Source organism: Cebus imitator, unplaced genomic scaffold (genome assembly GCF_001604975.1).
Source record: "Cebus imitator isolate Cc_AM_T3 unplaced genomic scaffold, Cebus_imitator-1.0 Scaffold56, whole genome shotgun sequence".
NCBI classification, from domain to species: Eukaryota; Metazoa; Chordata; class Mammalia; order Primates; family Cebidae; genus Cebus; species Cebus imitator.
Window position 1 is genome coordinate 6488028 of NW_016107371.1, and position 20999 is coordinate 6509026.

At 36.4% G+C, this 20999-nt stretch overlaps 1 protein-coding gene across 3 annotated transcripts in view; it reads right to left on the reverse strand.

Annotated features, from left to right (window-relative positions):
• ANGPT1 (angiopoietin 1) overlaps positions 1–20376 on the reverse strand; it is a 246594-nt gene extending 226218 nt beyond the window's left edge. The window contains exon 1 of one of the 3 annotated variants that reach the window (XM_037738709.1): positions 19425–19496. Coding sequence is in view for 2 of the 3 variants with exons in the window: in XM_017528999.2 (XP_017384488.1) it covers positions 19586–19882 (297 nt within the window). In the remaining variant the exon portion in view is untranslated. Of the gene's footprint in view, positions 1–19424; positions 19497–19585 lie in introns of those variants that run through there. The other 2 variants (XM_017528999.2, XM_017528998.2) reach the window with 2 other exon arrangements.
• Between the last annotated feature and the right edge of the window lie 623 nt (positions 20377–20999).

Here is a 20999-nt window from a genome sequence, read left to right on the forward strand (position 1 = left end):
AGAATTAAGAGTTTGAACTTCATTCTGAGGATACCATAGGTCCATTGATGTGTTTTCACTAGGGTAATGGCATGATTAGTTCTGATTTTTTTTGAAAAGCTCTGGCTGTCAATTTAATTCGCATTGGGATAGATATTAAGATCTTGTGAAGTAATTTCATACTTATCATCTCACATAATCATAACTTCAATCTCTCTCCTATATTTGTTCCCATTTTCTTTGGTACATTAAGTCTTAGAGAATTTAACCTTGATTTTATATTCTATAAAACTAGCTCATTCACTTACATTCTGTTTTATAACTTCTGTTTGTCTCAAACAAAATTTCTTAAATGTATTTCTTCCTTTGAATATAAAGAATAAAATTAGCCAAGGATATTGGACTACCTGACTCAAATTCTTTCTCTGTAATCAACCATTATTAGTACTTTCAACATAAACCTTTACACCAAAGTAGAGAAAAAGGGAAGTAAGAAATGAAAGTCGGTATAAAATGAATAAATGACCATCACATGAGAAAAATAAATTGAGAGCTGGTCTTACAGGAAGGAAGCTGCTTAGGCAGTAAAAACTGAAGTTACCAATGGAAAAAAAACCCTGTTCCAAAATATTTCTTCTAGATTTTTTTTCTACAAGATTGTGCTACTATTTCTGAAGATCTTTTAATATTTGTTTTCCCTGCAACAGTAATTTTGAAAAATAATGAAAATTTTAATATAGTCAAAATTTCATGGAGTCAAGATCCCATCATTTTTTTTTAACTTCAATCCCACTTCTTTTTACTTGGCCTCAGTCTAAATAAACCTGTTTTAAAAAAAAATCTGCCAGGTGCAGTGGTTCTTGCCTGTAATCCCAGCACTTTGGGAGGCTGAGGTGGGGGAATCACCTGAGGTTAGGAGTTCGAGACCAGCTTGGCCAACATGGCAAAACCCCACTCTACTAAAAATGCAAAAATTAGCCTGGTGTGATGGTGGATGCCTGTAGTCCCAGCAGCTCAGGGAGGCTGAGGCAGAAGAATAGCTTGAACCTGGGAGGCAGAGATTGTAGTGAGCTGAAATTGCACCACTGCACTCTAGCCTGGGCAACAGAGTGAGACTCCATCTCAAAAAAAAAAAAAAAAAAAAGGAAATTAAAGGATTAAAAGTTGCTTTCATTATAAAAGTGGCAATGCTTATATCGTACAATATACATAATCTGCATAAAAGAGAAAATTTTTTAAATTCTTCAATTTTTTCATTAAAAATTAATCATTGTGAATGTTTTGGGTTTGCTCCCTGTCAATATTTATATGTGCATGTTTACAAATTCACACATATTTATCACCACCCCTACACACAAACTCAGTGCTATAACATACATACAGCTTTTATAAATTGAGGAAAACAACAATATGTGTGTACAGAGTTGTGAAAATCAAATAAAATAACATCCTAAAGTATCTGTCCCAGAGTTTGGTTCATACTAAGTGCCCAAAATATTAGCTATTATTTCAGTTATTCAGGTGTATAACCTACGTGGTCACACAACATCTGGTGGGCATCTTCTCTGGTTAAAATATGATTTTTAACACCTGCAGTCATGGGGTCACTGAAGACATGGTATTTCGTCTGAGCATCCTGGGTTGGAGTGTCTAACGGTTCTGCCATTTACTACTTGTGGGAGCTCCTCATTCAAAACTTTTGGGTAATGTTTATCGTTCAGATTTTTTTGTTTTGGGGATTAGAAGTCAAGTGTGCAAGGTATCAGAATAAGCACCAAATCAATAATACCAATTGTTTCCAGTGTTCTGGTATGATAGCTGCAATGAGCATATTCACGTGTGCTGCTTTATCCTTCTGTTAATTATTTCCTTGGGAATGATTCCCAGAAATTGGATTATTGAGTAAAAAGATTTGAAAATAGTTATGTTTTTTGTATTTACTGTTATTCTCTTTTCCAATAGGTTTCAACCAATATATAATGTAATAAGCAAAGCACCTCATATATTTAAAGAATGTTCCTATACCTGTTTCATTCAAGTCTAGATCCTAGGCTCAGCAGTTAAGAAGGGGAAAATCTGGGATGGATTTTATTGCAGGAATTTCAAACCACTGGGAATTGAACAGATGGTGCTAGCTCATTTTACATTTGAGAGATCACCAGTCAGCCATACTCAGTAACAGCTTTCAGAAACATCTGGATTTAAACTTACAGTCTAAACATGACAGGTTAAGTAGTATAGAGTTATAAAATAAATTCATGACTAGATTCTCAAAAATCCAAATTCCCTGAGATTTTTACAATTTTTAATGATCAGAAAAGTTTCAAACAATGTAAGCATTAAGAATCACATAAACTACATAGTACATCAATTTGATATTGTGGAATTCCAAGTTTGGATGGTCTATGAAGCTTTTAAAAATACTATTCTGAAGGTAAAAAAATACAACAATTTTACTCAAGGCAGCACAAAACTATATGTAGTCTTCCAGTTATAGTTATTAAATCTTACTAAATTTATGTGAAACTGAAATAGTTAACTTTTTAAGAATAGAGAGAGGAAATAAAAAAAATTGCCTAAAAACCAACACTTATGACATTTTATCCATGCCATAAGTCTTACTGGAATGCAAGCTTCTGGAAGGCAGACCTCAGATCTAATTACATTGTTTTTCAATGTTTGGTATAGTGATAGGCACTGCATGTATGTCTAGGTAAATGGTGACTGTTCCAGTCACTACTATTGATTTAATATACAGGGGGTCTTCAAAAAATTAATGGAAAGTGCATAGTATGAAAAAAGCTATGCATGGATTTTAAAAATTTTGCACAAAAACACATCTGTACTAACTTGTAACATGTTTGAACAGGATCTAGTTTGAGCCACTATGAAGAATAAGATATCTGTTTGAAAAGAGCCCTTATTAAAACAACATGAATTCTGCTAAAATTGAAGCAAGAACAAACATCAAATTTTTGGTGAAGCTTGGTGGAAGAATGGTGAAATCATTAATGCTTTTCAAAATTTTATGGGGACAATGCCCCAAAGTAATCAGCAGTTTACAAATGGACAACTTATTTTAAGGGACAGAAAATGTTGAAGATGAAGCCTGTAGTAGCAGATTATCCACATGCATAACATTTTTTCTTTGTTTATGCCTAATTGAAGGGGATCAACTGCTAACAGCATGAACAACAGCAAACAACACCACAGTCATTTCAATGTGTTCAGTTTACACATTTCTGACTGCAAAATTAAAATTGAGCAAATTTTCCACTCAACTTCATAAGTTCAAAACTATTGCACCCAGATCAACTGTAGACATAAGCAGAGTTTTCAATGGAAATTTTAATTTAAACAAGGGTAATTGAGATCCTAAAGAATTTCTTTTAAGAATTGTAACAGGAGATGGAACATGGCTTCACCAATATGATCCTGAAGATAAAGCACAATCAAAGCAATGGCTACCAAGAGGTGGAAGTGGTCCAGTCAAAGCAAGAGTGGACCAGTCAAGAGCAAATGTCATAGCAATAGTTTTTTGGGATCGAGGCATTTTATTTGTTGACTTTCTGTAGGACCAAAGAATCATAACATCTGCTTATTTTGAGAAAGCTTGCCAATGCTTAGCATAAAAACACACAGGAAAACTTTAGCAGAGTCCTTCTTCAGCACTACAATGCTCTTGCTAATTCATCTCATGAAACAATGACAATTTTGCGAGTTTCCATGGAAAAGCATTAGGCATCCACTTTGCAGTCCTGATTTAGCTCTTTCTGACTTTTTTTCCTAATCTTTAAAAATCTGTAAAAAGGTACTGTATTAGTCCATTCTCACACTGCTATGAAGAAATACCCAAAACTGGGTAATTTATAAAGAAAAGAGGTTTAATGGACTCGCAGTTCTTCATGTCTCAGGGGAGGCCTCATGAAACTTAATCGTGGCAGAAGGCACCTCTTCACAGGGCTGCAGGAAAGAGAATGAGTGCTGAGCAAAGGGGGAAGCCCCTTATAAAACCATCAGATCTAGCGAGAACTCACTCACTATCCTGAGAACAGCATGGGAAAACTGCCCCCATAATTGAATCGCCCCCTACAAGGTTCCTCCCACAACACATGAGTATTAGAGTTACTACAATTCAAGATGAGATTTGGGTGGGGCACAGCCAAACCATACCAGGTACTTATTTCCCTTCAGTTCATAATGTAAAGAAGACTGCATTGATATGACTAAATTTCTGGACCTTCAGTTCTTTAGGGACAGACAAATGGCTGGTATCATGGCTTACATGAGTGTCTAAAACCTGACAGAGCTTATGTTAAGAAATAAAGTTTACATTTTCATTTTTATCTTTCAGTTATTTTCTTCTATAAATTTTTTGAAATTCATCATATTACCCTCCAAATTTAGTGGTTTGTAACAACCATTTGATTATGTCCGTTGGGCTCTCAGACTCTATGTGTCAGGATTTCAGAAAAGTAGGGATGGGTTGTTTCTACTCCATGATGTTCTGGGCCTTTTTCAAATTCAGAGATAATGCAAAGAGTGGGGGCCAGAAAGCTCTGAAGACTCATTTACTCACATATCTAGAGCCTGAGTTGAGATGGCTCAAATATGGAGATTCACTAACCACAGCACCTACACATGCCTTCTCCACATGGCTTGACTTCTTTACAACACCATGGCCTTGGTGCAGATGGACTTCTAACACAGTAGCTCAGGGCATGAGTATTGTAGTGCACAATATGGGAACTCAGTTCCCCTTTGTGGCCCAGCCAGATGCAAGAGGAGGGGGGATCTCTTCATGAGAAGGTGGCATATAAGACAGGAAGTGCTATTATAATCATTTACCAGCTAGTCCTGTTCTCTCCCTATTGCTTGTACTTTTTCTATCTTGCTAATTTTTTTAACTGTATTTCTTTACATAATTTTATTACTCAAACATTGTGGGTTAGGTGCATTTTGTTCTAACTTTTAAAAACTATATATAATTTGTTAAACTATATCTTCCTTAAAGATTCCAAAACACCTCCACTGAATGAATGGGTTGGAATGATGTGTCTTTCTGATGAAAAATCACCACTTTGCCATTGATTTCTCAAATGCCCAGTAATCAGAGGAGGAACAAACACAGGTTAATCTCATTTTTCACAAGAAGCTATTTTGTGTCTGACCAGAAAAGAAATTTTCAAAATATTTGGCGAAGTATTAGAAACATAAAAAAACTTTAAAATTGGCTTATAGAGTTTATTTGAATTCTTTAGTTGTTTATATCTTTTTGGCCATGATCTTTAAATTAGATCCAATGGAAGACATTTCAAAATAGTAGGATACTCTATAGAGATAATTTATGTTCAGGGTAACTCATTTCCCTAATGATCTTTTCCTTGAAAATTGCCCAAGTTTGATTTGTGAACTCAAAGTATGTAAGCTTTAGTCTCATATGAAACATAATAATCATAAAAATAAAAATTTCTTTTTCCTCTTTGACAGGAAGATTTCTTAGTTTCTATATATATTCAATTCTCAGTTACGGGCTTTCTTTGTTGAAGGCTGATTATGAGATCCCGACTTCAATTGTCAGCTTTAATCATTTATTTTAACGAAGGTCTCTTTAGTACATTAGTTTATCTTGACTGTCAATAAGAGATACCGACAGTTTCACTTTCACAAGTGTTTATTATTTTTCTTTTGTCTAAGCATAGACCTGAGATCAATGACTACTTTTTTTTTAATATTCTTATCATATTGATGAACTTTTTTAAAAAATCAAAACTCATATGACATAAGGTCTTTCAAATGATGACTTTTCCCCAGAATACTTCAAATAGTACCTCAATTTATAAATATTGAAAATATTAAATGATTCTCCTCTATTGACTATATTTTATTTTTATTTGGTTTTTAGCTGAAAGAAAGATAAAAAGTATAACCTAATACTATAATGGGGTGTTCCTGAACAAAAATACAGATAAGCTAGTTTAAAATATTATCTTTATCTTTATACTCATATCAAGATAACTCCAACTAAGGCAATTTGTCTTAGTAGCTCATTTATTTAAAAAGAAAAGTTAAGACAGCAATGAATTATTTGCCTCTGACATATTTGTGAAAGTTTTGTAAGGATTGTTCTGGGATGGGAATGATGCCTAGGAAGCATTTTCCCTAACAGCAGACTTCTTACAGCAATTTATATACATGTATGGTAAATTATTCTCATTGCCAAAGAAGATTATTTAGCATGGATAGATTCTCTGAAAACATATAAGACAGCATCATTCATCTGAATCTCTTCCCTTAGAATTTGTTGTAATTTGTAAAGGAAAAGTGAAAGAGGCAAGAAGAGTAAATGGCTTCAGATTTAACCACTCAGAGAATGGGTTCAAATTCTGCAATCTGCCTCAAAGTAAATGTGTAACCTCAAAAATCATTTGACTTCAGTGGCCCTCAGTTTTCTTACCTGTAAAGTGGGTTCGATAATACCTGCTATGTTTTAAAATATTTGTTTGAGTGATGACACTGTCTACTAAGGTAGACTTATTAATACCTTATATTTTTTTAATCATTTTTTTTCTTTTCGTTTTTGGAGAGAGTTTTACTCTGTCACCCAGACTGGAGTGCAGGGCTGCAATCCTAGCTCACTGTAGCCACACCCTCTGGGGCTCATGTGATCCTTCTACCTCTAGAGTCACTGGGACTACAGGCATGTGCCACCACACCAGCTAATTCTATTTTATTTTGATAGAGACAAGGTTTCACCATGTTGCTCAGGCTGGTCTTGAACTTTTGGGCTCAAACAATCTACCAACCTCAGCTTCCCAAAGTGCTGGATTATAGATGTGAGCTACCGTGTCTGGCAGAAAAGTCATTTTCATACTTTCTTATGTGACATCCAGTATCTATTGTGCTCTTTGCAGATAAATTATTTTGCACATAAAGCAATAGCAATTTCACTGGTAGAAAATGTGATTATCAGTGAGATAAGCATGTATCTCATACAATGCAAGTTGTACAACTAAACATGAGAGGTCACTTCCCAGCTTCCTTTAATATGTATTTGCTATATTGTCAGCTATCTCCTGAGAGGAGATGACAAATATCACACACAATAGATGGAAGATGACAAACATGGAGACAATAAAGCAAGAAATGCTTAAAGTTGAGAAAGTTGTACTCCATAACTTAATAGTTTCTCACACGTTGGGGTGATGTCTCTGTTATTCAGCATTAGCACAAGAATCCTTCAGACCACTTCACTGACCAAATAGTGGCCTCCAAAGAGCTTGAGCAATACAGCATGTGTTGATTCATAAACACTTCCTAATAGTATCTACTGGGCACCTACAATACCCACACACCACAGACAGTATTCAATAGACAACGCAGGTCAAGCAAGTGAATTTGCACGGAGTTATTTGTTGTACTGTTCTAATAGGTTTTACTTTACCTCACCATGCAAAGGTGGGTGAAAAGGATGACTGAAATCTATTTTGTCCCCATCCTGCTTTGTCCTCTTTGGGTCTCTATGGAGAAGAATAGACAGCAGGAAGTTAGGGTAGCTTAGAGTCTCCCTGACTCATGCAATTGACACTCAGCAAGGGAAGCAGCAACACTTAAAGCCCAAATTTTGAGTGTCCAGGACAGAAAGAGAGGAAGAACTACCACAATTATCTACAAGTAGCAATGTTCTTGGCTTGGGCCCAGAATACCAGGAATATTTTCATTAATAGGGACAATGATAAATAAAATAGGAAGTGAGATAAGAGGTCATTGCCTAAGGAAACAAAGATTTTCTTCTCATTTTTACAACTCTGCAAGTGACCCACAAAAGGAAGTGCAGGCAAATAATATTTTAAGTTCCAGAATGCGCTTTCAGTTTTCTAAGCAGGATTGCCTACAGATAAATCCAAGAGGGAGGCCATTACATTCAATGGAAGGTATTTAGAAAAGGCGACTTCACCCCATGTAAAGCAATTGTAAGCCTTTCTTTGTGTTTTAGAAGTTTTTAGATAAGTAGTCAAACTCAATTAAGCTCTATAACTTCAAGAGATGGTGCTTCTAAGGAGACACTCAGTAGGGACTGCTGACGTGGGATTCTGTGGTCTGTTAACAGGCCTGTGGGAGGTCTGAGAGAATCAGCTATTGTGCTTCAATCATCAACAGAGCCTACCTGCTACTGTCAATTTATCCACGGAGCTTTAGAGTTGGGATGGGGACAAATGACTGTGTAAAACAGAACTTCAGAAAGAGGCAACACATTTAGTATGAAAGAATTAAGGGTTTAGACACAAAGACAACTACAGAAAAATTTTTTAGAAATAGGCTTAAGGTTTGAGGATTGACAAGAGACATGGCAAACGTTGCTGCAGCTAATCTTGTATTTGGTTAATAGAATAACAGAGCCAGACTGCCTGGGATTGAGTGCTGGTCCATAAATTTAGCTGCTGAGTAACCCTGGGGAAGTTACTTCTACTCTCTGTGCCTGCCTCTGTTTCCTCATTTGTCATGTGGGACAATTATAGCACTATCTATCTCATATTGGCTTTTGAGCTATTCAATGAATTCGCACATGTAAAGTTTTCCCAGTGGTCCCAGTAGTTTTGAAAAAGTGCTCAATATATAGCACTGTACGCAGAACTTCCCCTTGTAATAAGTGATAATTATGTAACACCTAATAGGGGATAGAACTTATGCAAAGTAATTTATGTGAATTATGCTTACACTTAATAACTCTATGGTATAAATACTATTATCACCTCAATTTTACCCATAATAAAATTGCAGTACAGAGCAGTGAAGAAAGTTGCCCTAGGTCACACAGCAAGTAAGTGGTGCTGTCAGCATTCAAATCCAGGCAGTTTGACTCTAGGCATGACACATTTCATCACTGGGCTGTACTACCGCTAAACTTGCCATAGGAAATAATGGACACAACCAATGTTCTTGCTTTTAAGTCTGTTTCAGTGGGTTTAAGCTTCTCAACAATAGGGGCTCTAGTGAATTTATTGCATCTTCCTAGTACCTTGCAGACCACCTTGGCTGAAGTGCATATTTGATTAGGTAACTGGCTAACTGGTTTCCTGCCCTTTGTTAATTGCAGGTGCTAAGCTCTGTGACTCCTGCCTGTATCCTAAAAGTGCATGACAGAACTCATGCCAGCCCTCATGGAGCAGTCCCTCCTGACACCGCTATAGTCCCCTTTCCCCTCACTGTGTCACCCCTCCCCCATGTCCCAATAAAGGGACAGTCACTGATCTCTCTGTTTATTCGCCTGCCCTGTTGTCCATCCTCTTTGCAGCACTCCCACTCCATGACCAGCATGAGGAGGATCACACGAGACTTTACTAAAAACGATAATGGAGGACAATGGAGAAATCAAAAGGAGAGACAGGCCGGGAGGTCCCTTTGAATCTTTTTGTCTTGCCTGGTCTGAGGGCTGCCTTGCCACTTCTGCTTTCCTGATTTTAATCTCAGAAGTCTCTAACATGCAGAATGAGCAAACTGGGGATTGAAAAGAGCAAACCATTTAGAAGCCAGAAAAAATATTACAACTTTCATTTCGAAAACAATAAGAAGGTTAATAATAAATTCATATAAGGTAAGGCCTAACATTGGAACCTTCACGCCATCAGTATACAAAGTGGCCGTGCATCATTCATTTGCTGAAAAAAAAAAAAAGAAAAAGCTCCAGAGAGCTAATAAAATTAATGGAGCTGCCTCACTTGATTGCCCCTTTCCAGCACATTATGATATAGCACAGCTTAGGTATATTTGGGAAAATAGACTCATGAATTATTTTATATAGTTTAAACTAAATTAATCTTTACAACATGGACATATGTCTTAAAAAAACAAATATGCTGGCACATAAGTACAGGAAATACGCAGTTCTGACGCTTCTGTTCTTGGTAAGTGCCACGTATTAGAAGTAAAAAAAAACAGGATTAGCTAAGTAGACCTAACAAACCATCAGAGAAATTGTGAAAATATCAAAATCCTTAAAATTCACTATTTTCTTTCACTATTCTTGACAATGAATTCTGCTTGAAGTGAATAGCATCCTTTACAATATTAGGCAATCATCAAACACTCCGTTCTTAAAGTAAAAATAAATATACATTATCATACAATTGCATAATTAAGGGATTAGACAAATTATACAATTTGCCACTAATTAACCAAGAGTAGTCTATTATCTTATCAAATTTGTGTCATGGTACATAAGGGTAGGCCTCAGTATTTTTAAGGGTCTAAAACAACCTGTATTTGTTTTTGAAATTTACCCATTGATGTCCTTAATCTGCTTTCTATAAGGCAGATTTGGATGCTCTTACATCAGCTTACCAACAAATTCAAACTATCCAATGTAATGTTTCTTCGTGCCCAGCAGGAGATGGCACTTGGGCACTTTGGGCAGCTTTACCTAACTAATATTTGATTATTTGAAAGTTTTCTTGCAGCTATTTGAAACTATGTTCTTTTGGACATGTAGGGCCCCCTGAGGAACACTCTTGGAGGGCCAAGGCAAGCGGGTTTAGAAGGAAGCCTCATTCCACTTCTTCTCTAGCCTCTCCGTTTGTTCCTAGATATTAAACTTCTGCTGAATAATTCATCTGAAAATAAGGTTAAATTGCCACGAATTACGTAAAATTCATCAGTTAATTGATTCAAAAATATTGTCTTTATTACTGACATTTTAAGTTATTAAATATTTAATGTATTGAAAAAAGTCACTTTTCAACAAGCATTAGAACAACTATCACTTTATGCTTTTGTTCTTATTATTTAAAAACTGAGTAGAATTAGAAAATAATAAAAAGACTGATAATACTGTAATAAGCTTATAATTCTCACCCCTTATATTTGTGCAATTAAAATAAGGTGGATGTCAAGATCTGCTGGATGAGGCAGACCTTGAGCTACAATAAAAACCTATTGAACTTTAACCTAGTAAGCTCTATATCAAGAGTGAAGACAAGAATACTGTTAAAATGGTTTATAAAATCCTGGGGCTATCTTTCATCTTTAAGCATTTAGAGAAGAACTATAATTTGGGATTTTAAAATATTTACTGGTTCGCTGGGAATGGAAAATCTCCAATAATCTTTGAGGGTCAAGCATTGTAATTTAACTCATTTAGCCTTCAGAAACAAAGTGGAGACTACCTATAAAGCATACCCCTTCCTCATGAGTAAAGCTACACATGTCACTAAACTTTACAATATGTCCTCCTTCAAAATTATCATCAGCCATTTCATTGAAATTTATGGTAAATTTACCTATCTGATTCCAGTGAGTTTGGTTCCTTGTATATACATATTACTCGTGATTCAAGATATTCACATTTCACTTGCATTTTATTCATATTTCAGCTACTGATTTACTTCAGACACATCTCAATGTCTGTGCTAATTTGCATGCTCTTTCAAGAGTTCAGCACAAACTTAGGAAACACATTCCTAGATAGACCTCCAATAAGTGGCCTGCATAGTCATGTAGTATAATATAAACAAGTCACAGTTACCTTACTTTATATTTTTGTCAGTACTTACTGACAAAAGAAAAGCTCTTATAGGCCTGAATGCATGCTGGATGAAATTATTAGCTACTTTCTCTGTTCAAAATTACCTTTTCATTTGTTTGAAGGAAGAAATTCAGATTAGTTGAGCAGACAACTAAGACCAAATGAGCCTAAAGCTTTCTCACTTCTAATGTTTAGAATTAGAGAAAAGTATTCAGGTACAGGCCCTACATGGAAATCGCCTCCAAATGTAAAGAGAAGATAATCCATGGAGGGTGTCATTCTTTAGAAACCTCTTTGATAAGGGAGGAGGCACATCTTTTGTACACATTGTAAGAAGATTTAAACACTGAGATGCCCCCCTCCCTCAAACCATGGGGCCAAAACCAAAGGGGGTTTGGAATTTCCCAACTCCACTGCCAAAGATAATCTTGTATTGGGACAAAAGTTGAGGATGACTCACAATGTAATTAGGGTTGTGCATCTAAAAAAAAAACACAATATAGCTTGTGAAAAAAAAAAAAAAAAAAAAAAAAAAGGAAAAGAAAAGAAGACAAGGCCCAGGAAAAGGCTGCTAATGTTTCCACACAGAGACAAGGTTGTGGCAGAATGAAAACAAAACCTCCTTAATTAGCAAATTATAGCAGAGGGGCTAATAAAACTCTGTGTTTTGTAGCTGAGCTACCCACCTGTTGCTCCTCCCCTCTCATCATCTGCACAAGTGAGAACATTTCTAATGTTTATACTTAAAACAAATGACAGGGGGAAAGGTTTCTAATAAGAGGCTGAGCTGAAGTCCCATTTCTAAGAAAACAGAATGCCTCTAGTGTTTTGTCAGCATTCTTGCTAATGCCACAACCAACAGGATGAAACAGGCACATAGCACACAAGACCCTGTAGCCCAGACTTGCTTCTCTAGAGGATGCTGGTCTGTATTGTTATTCAGGTGCTTTTTCTTTTCTGATATGTATCTGCTTTGGGAATATTTCCCTATTCATGTGATGATGGGCAGAAGAAAGAAAAGACATGAAATTCCCTTGCCCATGTGCCTCTAAAATGTCACCTGACAGTGCGTCCAGACACTAGCCAAGAAATGGCTTAGTCAGTTTCTCTGCCAACTGGCATGAACCTGAAGATTACCGGACCTCTTGGAGGGCAACCTTTTTCCCACACAACAAACCTTACAATTTACCTTGCAGTGGTCCCAATATTAATACTAATTCCTCTTGCAATATAGGGCAGGGGTCAGCTAACTGTTCCTGCAAAGGGCTGGATATTAAATATTTTAGGCTCTGTTGCTACTCCTCAAATCTGCTTTTGTAGGAGGAAAGCAGCCATAGACAACACATGAATGAATGAGTGTGGCTCTGTTCCCATAAAACTTTATTTACAAATATACAGACAATATATGAAGGAAGAAATATGGTTATTTTTCAATAAAGCTTTATTTACAAACAGAGGTGGTAGGAAGGATTTGGCACAATGCCATTGCTGGCTAACCCTTGATAGAGAGGATGAAAACTTGGAATATTAATAAAATTTCTGCCATTATATAGTTAAAAAGGTAATGTGTAAAATATAGTTGTATCTAACTTTCATACATCAATTTGATTATAGTCTAAATTTGCCCATGGCCTTCAATTATTTCTCTATTTATTAAAAAATAATAAATAGTGTCAACTATGTGCTAAGCATTGTGCCTGAAAAACCAACCTGCTACCAGAAATAATAATAATAATATATAAAAACTGGTGAACAAAGACAAGTGCAGCATCTACCTCATAGAGTATGGTGTCTATGAAAATACAGAGTCACTCATTCTACTAATATTTATTGAAGTCTTATCACGTGTCACGCAGTCTTCTAGGTATAAAGTATATGTCATCAACAAGATAGACAAGGACGCTGCTCTAATGGAGTTTGCATTCTTTCTTTTTTTTTTCTTTTTTTTTTTTTTGTGATTGAGTGTTGCTCTGTAGCCCAGGCTGGAGTGCAGTGGCTCAATCTCAGCTCACTGCAACCTCTGCCTCCTGGGTTCAAGCAAATCTGCCTCAGCCTCCCGAGTAGCTGAAACTGCAGGCGTGCACCACCAAGCCTGGGTAATTTTTTGTATTTTTAGTAAAGATGGGGTTTCACCATGTTAGCCAGGATGGTCTCTATCTCCTAACCTCGTGATCCGCCCACCTCAGCCTGCCAAAGTGCTCTGATTATAGGCATGAGCCACCATGCCCGGCCTGGAGTTTGCATTCTTAGTCAGTAGGGACAGAAAAAAATAATCTGACAAATAAGTAACACAACATTACACAGTAGTAAATACCATGAATAAATAAAACAGTATAATACGGTAGAAAGTCTCTTAGTAAAGTGGGGAAGGTGATAGGGAATGGTGCTCAAAGAAGATCTTCTGAGAAGACTGCTGAGTGAAGACCTGAATGAAGAGAAGTAGCCAACCATGAGAAGATGGGGGAAGAATTTTCTGAGCTGAGTAAACAGCTTGTAAAGTCCCTGAGGCAGGAATGAGCCTGTCCGTTGGAGAATAACAAGAAGGCCAATGTCACTTGAGTGCCTGGAATGTCGTTTGAAGGTAGTAAATGAAGGGGCCAGTCAGTGAGAGCTGTGGGGAAGATCATGTAAGACTTCCTGATAAAAAATTCAGATTTTATTCCTATGTAATGAGAAGTTGTAGAAGGATTTTAAGGGAGAAAATGACATTCTTATTCATGTAAATTACATTAAGCCAGTACTTATACATGAGAGGAGTGCTATTAAAAGAAAGCTCAATGTGAAATGGTACAATCATCGGTAAGGAAGGACTGTCATTGCCCATAGAAGCCCATAGAAAAGGACCTACTTGCCATAGCCCTAAAACCTTAGATCTTTCAAAAGGGATGGTTTGGGTAGAAGTTTGCCAAAAGGCTGTTATAGCACTAACTGCCTAGTTTCTGGGCTGAAAAGGGTTTTTTGGATCTTTTGATTCTAAAGTGTAACAAGAAAATCATAATAACTAACTATTTGTTGAAAAGTTAATACAGATTCTGAAGGGCTCTTACTTGGTTTGAAAATCAGGGGTCTGTTCTTCAAATGACATTGATGGGGACATTTCTACAACTCGATTTAAAAGATAATTATTTCTATTAATCTTTCTCAGCAACTGCTACTTTTTCCAATCTCGAGGCATACATTGTACATGTATCTTATCTTCAAATTTAGTGACAAATTATTAAAATCATATTTATTAAATATCTATCCTTTTTTTTTTTTGAAATGGAGTCTCACTCTGTCGTTCAGGCTGGAATGCAGTGGTGTGATCTCGGCTTACTGCAAACTCCGCCTCCTGGTTGCAAGCCATTCTCTTGCCTCAGCCTCCCTAGTAGCTGGAATTACAAGCACGTAACACCAGGCCCAGCTAAGTTTTTGTATTTTTAGTTGAGTCTGGTTTCACCATGTTGGCCAGGCTGGTCTCAAACTCCTGACCTCAGGTGATCTGCCCACCTCAGCCTCCCAAAGTGCTAGGATTACAGGTGTGACCCACCATGCCCAGTCAATGTCTACGCATTTCACACATTTAGGAAGTTCCCACAAATGTGAAAATAAAACATAAGAGCATTTTCTCTGACTTAGTGCTGCACAGCCACCGCCGGCCACCAGAACAATGCTACGAAGGTGAAAGTTAATTCTCATGTGCACATATTATACATAAATATATGCCATAGGTGTATGCAGTAAATGGCTCCCTATTGTACTGAACAAGAAATACTGAGTTCTTGTGCTTGTAGGAGTACAAAACATTATCGTACAAAGGAATATCTAGCTGACCCTCAAGTAGCCTAGTGCTAACATTTAAGCAAACTTTAGCATCTTAAAGTAGTGACAAGGTCCCTTAATTTGTACTATTTTATAGTTACCACTACACACTGGAGCACTTGACTTTTTTAAAAAAAATTATTATGATAATGATAACAGAGAAATTAATCGAAACACTTAATGAACATGCTCAGAGTTACAGAGAAGGATAAGAGACATTTACTACCCCTGAGGGACTCACAGTCTAGGTGAGAAAAGAAGCCTAGGAACAAATAATTAAAACAACAACCACAACAACAACTTAGAAGTACAGTGTTAACATGATACAGTCAATGCACTGTGATGACATTTGAGAACTCAGCCTGGGAAGGTAAGTGGAATGTAGATAGATTTTCTGTGAAAACAGGCAACAGAGATGACCCTTAAAGAATAATTAAGAAGATGAACTAGAGAGACTAAAGAAGTTTCTGAGATTCTAGATCATTGGTCAAATATAGTTTGAATAATTAATAATCACCTACTCTGGACCCAATATTCTTTTAATTAGCATTAGAACAAAAATAACCGTAGGGTATAGTGTTTGCCTATAGGACAACTTATAATCTATTTAGAAGGTAAGGTGTATACCTCAAACAAAATGCTGATGGTAGACAGTAAATTGCAGATTGCAATAAACAATGCATTCATTTGTTCATTTAAAAAAAATTATTGGATATCTGTTATAAATATGTTATATACTGTTACAGGCACTGAGGATCTGACACTGGACAAACACACAAGGTCACTGGCCTCATGGAGGTCACATTCTAATAGTTATTAATAGATGTTAATATATATGTAATTATATGGGTTTAAAAAAATCATCATCAATAGCATCCCAAATCTTAACTCTGAAGCAAAGAATACAATATACACATAGAGGACATCCTTAATCAAAAAATGTTGTCAATAGAAAAACAGCTAAATAGTCCAGCAAAATCTTTTTTATTTCTTAAAATATTCTGGACGGCAATTCATAACTATATTTTCTATTAATAATCATCAGTTTTAGCTAGTGTAAATTATTTAGAGCAAACAGACTCTTGTTTTCTGTTACGAGGCATTATTGACTCAGTTTAGGTAAACTTTTAACAAAAAAAGACATCATTTGGCAAAAGCAAAACAGATCTTCTAAGGATTCCCTAAAGCCTAGAACATTACACATATTTAAATCTAAATATTTTAAACGTACATCTTTGTGAACTTTTGAGATGTGGGAGACAGAAAACAATAGTTCACAAAGCACAAGATGTGGGCTAAATGTTTCACTATTGTAGAAAAGTAGGAAGAGATCATAAGAAGACACAGAGGCCAGTTATGTTTATTGTTACTTACCTAAGATCTGGTCACTCTCAGGTATTTACTATGACCTGTGAATAATTCTGAAAAAAGCTAGATTATAGAAGAGATTCAAACCAGAAACACTCAGGTGTTTCACACGATAAAACTACGATGTTGGGCATATTATTCATACCACTCTTCCTGGTCTGAGAAATCAGGATAATGCTAACAACCTACCTCATTTTAACTGACAAGTGATCATGGAAAATTGATCTCTTTGGATTGAATACATCACATCAAGAAAGCAGTGCCATAACAGTTCCAGTATTTATGGTGACCAATAAATCATTTGCCCCTTTTCATGCCTTGCTTCTCATCCTGTGCCAGTTGTAAGACCAGAAAAGTTGAGGAAGGAGGTTTCCCTTCATGGAAGGGAATGGATTAACATAATTATCATATAGCGTCATTTAGCATTGATAACACATCTATCCTGCATCAAAACCTTTCCTGATAGCAATGCCTTGTGCTGCATAATAATCACTATGCTTTGATTAATTATTTTGCCAAATAAATGGGTGAATTAATTCACTTACATACTCTGAAAGCCTCAGTTTCTGCAGGGTATTGCTTCTTCCTATGGCAACTACTTAGAATCAAAATAGAAGTAATACAAATTGTAGTACTGAGCATTCCAAATGGTTACAGTAGAAAGATTACCATTTCAATTATCAGAATAAATATAACACATGAAGTTTAGAACTTGGAGTTAAGAAAACCCCTAGTTAAAGGAAACTTATGAAAGCCTTTAGCAAGTTCTTTACAGAATGCATTTATTTGGTTTCTTGATCCTCCAACCAATCACATTGACAATGACAAAAGATATGCAAATTTAAACTGACAATAGTCAAGCCAAACTGCTCTGGCTCGTACCAATAGGGACGCATTCAGCATATATTCAGCTTGATTTTTACACTTGAAAGGGTCAATGTAACCAAAGAACATTTTAATAGTTATTCTTGGCTATAATCTGAAAGCTATCCCATAATCATTGTCGAAGAACAATGCAAACAAGAATCAAATTTATTTTGCAAAATAAATTAACATATGAAACACGTGCATGATTTAAGCCCAGCAGAATTATGTGTTTACCCTGTCACTGCTGAATAATTACATAGCAACAAGAAATATGCATTACTATGTTTGAAACACTATTTTGATTATACGTTTTAAGCAAACAAAACATTACATTTTTGTAGCATAGATCATTCAGGACAACTTGGGAATAAATTTTCCTCCTCATTCCCTCAGAGAATCCAGACTAATTTATAATGATTGAATTCTCACTGAAAACTATATGGATGATGTACTGAAGGATAATAACAAGCTATTCAACCAAAATCATTTGTTTACAATGGAAATACATTTTACCAAAGAAAAAACAAATATCCTATTATAAACTACTACTGTAAGTAGTGCCTAAAAATTTTAGTTACAATTATAAAAAAACAGAAAACTGAGAGCTCTATTTGCTTTTTATTCTTCTGCCTACCTACTGATTGCCTATCACAGTCTTATAGTCTGTAACAGAAAGATTACAATATCAGGTTTGGAAACTGTAGAACTACTAAGTGCCAGTTAATGTGTCAAATAAAATAACAGTGATCTTAGTTCAGTCCCTAGTGGACAAAAGTAGAATAACTATTACTTGGCATGATTCAGCAGGCGGTGACCTAAGTGAGTGTGACCACACAAGAACAAAATAGAGCATTTGTCCTTTCCCTATCTTTTATCTTCTAAAAGGGATTGCCCTGTTAACAGACTAACTTAAAGAAGCCTGATTGCATACCTATCTATATGTAACAAGTGAATCTATTAACAAGGCTCCCAGGGGAGAAGCTTTTCACAAATTGGGACATTGCCTCACTTCTAGTAGCATAGTCAGTTGAATATATTTATTCTTGGCTGCTTATTATTAAACATACAGCAAAGAGAGAATGAACTGCAAAAGTGTGTTCATAATTTAATAGGGACATCTTCAGCAAAAACTTTTAAATGGTTTGTAGATAAATAACAGAATAAACTATTCAATTGATTCCTATAAGTTGAGATTACATTCATACCCAACATTAACATTCATCAAATAACATGGATACTTAAACTCCCCAGGTACTGTCTCTGCAACTACAATTCCATGAAAAGGGAGGTATTTCAGGACTATAGCAGAGCCTAAATGCTGCGTTCTGCCCACATCTGGCAGGTGCATGTCCTCCTCCACAGCCAGCATGGCTTCATCGTGGGCGAGCAACCCCTTCCTGACACTTAACATGAAAAAGTATCTTTCAAAATTTTTTTCTCAAGGACAGAAGAAAAAAATATTTAACAGAAGTCAGTCCCCTACTATTCTATCACTTGCTGAAACTAACAGTTCCCTTTACTTAAATATGCAATTTCTCCAACCAAATTATACCTTATATTTACTCTCACTTCGTGTTAATTTTTCTAAACTTTAAAAATAATGAACACTTTGTGTGATGATTTGCCATCGCAGCTGCACAAAATTTCCTGGTGCAAAATCAATTTGATCCTATTAATTAGTATTGTCATTATTATTTTTTTTTTTCGCCAACTTGCTTAAGAGGTACATGATTTCTTCCTTAAGGTAGGGTTTTGACAGAGAGACTTCTCAAGCTGAACTTTAAAAATGAGAAACCAGAAATGTCACAAAATTTACTGGGGCTAGACACACAAACGGGGTGCCCCCACACATTGTTAGGCTTGCGCAAGCCCCCAAACCTTGGCTTACCCGGGAAGCCAAACCCAGAGAGAGCCTTCTTGCATTTGCAAACACTGCCCCCCTGGAGCAAAAGGTAAACACACAAATGCACTCCTAAGGAACTTTAAGTTAGCTGCAGCGCAAGAACGGAAAAAACTCTGTGCTATTAGAAACTGAAAGCAATCACTTACTTTTTGCAGCCACTGAGTATAATTTTCCATCACATGTTCCAGATGTTGAAGTTTCTGGGAAGAGAAATCCGGTTCCACGTGTGGAGTATCTCTCTGCAGAGCATTTGTGCTGTACTGGTCTGTCGTACTCTCACGACAGTTCCCATCGTGTTCTGGAAGAATGAAAGTGTAGGCACATTGCCCATGCTGAATCCGGTAATATTTTCTCCCACTGTTTTCTGGACTTCGGCGCTGGTTGCTGCACCCTATGTGAGTCAGAATGGCAGCGAGGAAAGCAAAGGAAAGGAAAACTGTCATTGTACTGCCAGCACTCTCCTTCCGAGCCTCTCGCAAAACTTGCTCCTTTCTTCTGACCTCTAAACTAGTTCTTTATTTCAGGTAAAACTGCTTGTTTGTTTGACTCTTTCCCCCTCAAAGACAGGCTCTGAAGAAGAATCATAGAAAACGAGTCATTTGTTAGCTTTGTTCTAAAATGTTAAATTTTTTTATTTCACTGTAATGATAGTTTCCTTCGTTAAAACTTGAGATATTTATTGCATAGTAGCTGAGATTTATTGTTTCCTCTCTGTGTGACCGTTCAGCGTGGAGCCTGCCTGAGTCAGCTGCGTGTACATATTCTAGACCCTTTCCTCTACTCTATCTGCTGCAGATCTGCTATTTTCTCCCAGACCTCAGTGAGTTTTATTAAGGTTGCACATCCAAGCCAAGCTGGAAGCAGGCAGCCTTTCACAAGATGACTTGACAGGAATGCATGAGTGTGCCCCTATGCTAAGGATTGCTGATGGCTTAGGGCGGCGGGATCGTCTTACAAATTGGCTAGATGCGCATGACCTCGATCCTGTATGGCCCTCCCGCACCCTTCCGCAGACAATTGCCTTGAGCCTTTAGCAGATTCATGGCAAATCAATAAATACAGCAGTCCACCTTAATACACTTTTGGTGTGCATGCTGACCTACTAAATTATAGCAAACTAGCACAGTATGTTTTTAAAGTTCATATTTAGTTGAGGGACCCTAAGAAGAAAACTGTTATAACGTCCAGTGAAATTATTTTTGATAGAGGATGATAAACCTGTATCGTTATTAAATCTTTTAAAAAACATGCATTCTTGACTCTGAGGAAAAATGTGTTAAAAAAGAAACAATTTTTAGAGATGGTATTCTTTCATTGTATTCACTTAGACTTTTAGGAGTTGAAGAAAATAATCAGAGGATCAAATTAGCAAGAAAACTAGCATAATTTGTGGCTCAAAGCAATATAGTATGTGCATATTAAAGAGGATTATCTAAGTACCTTTTGGAATAGGGGTCTTAAATAAAACTGGTGTCCTGATCGGAATGCAGAACGCAACCCTTTGTGTTCTATGTATATAAATTGAGCAACTTCCCTACAAAAACAATGTGGTTACAATTT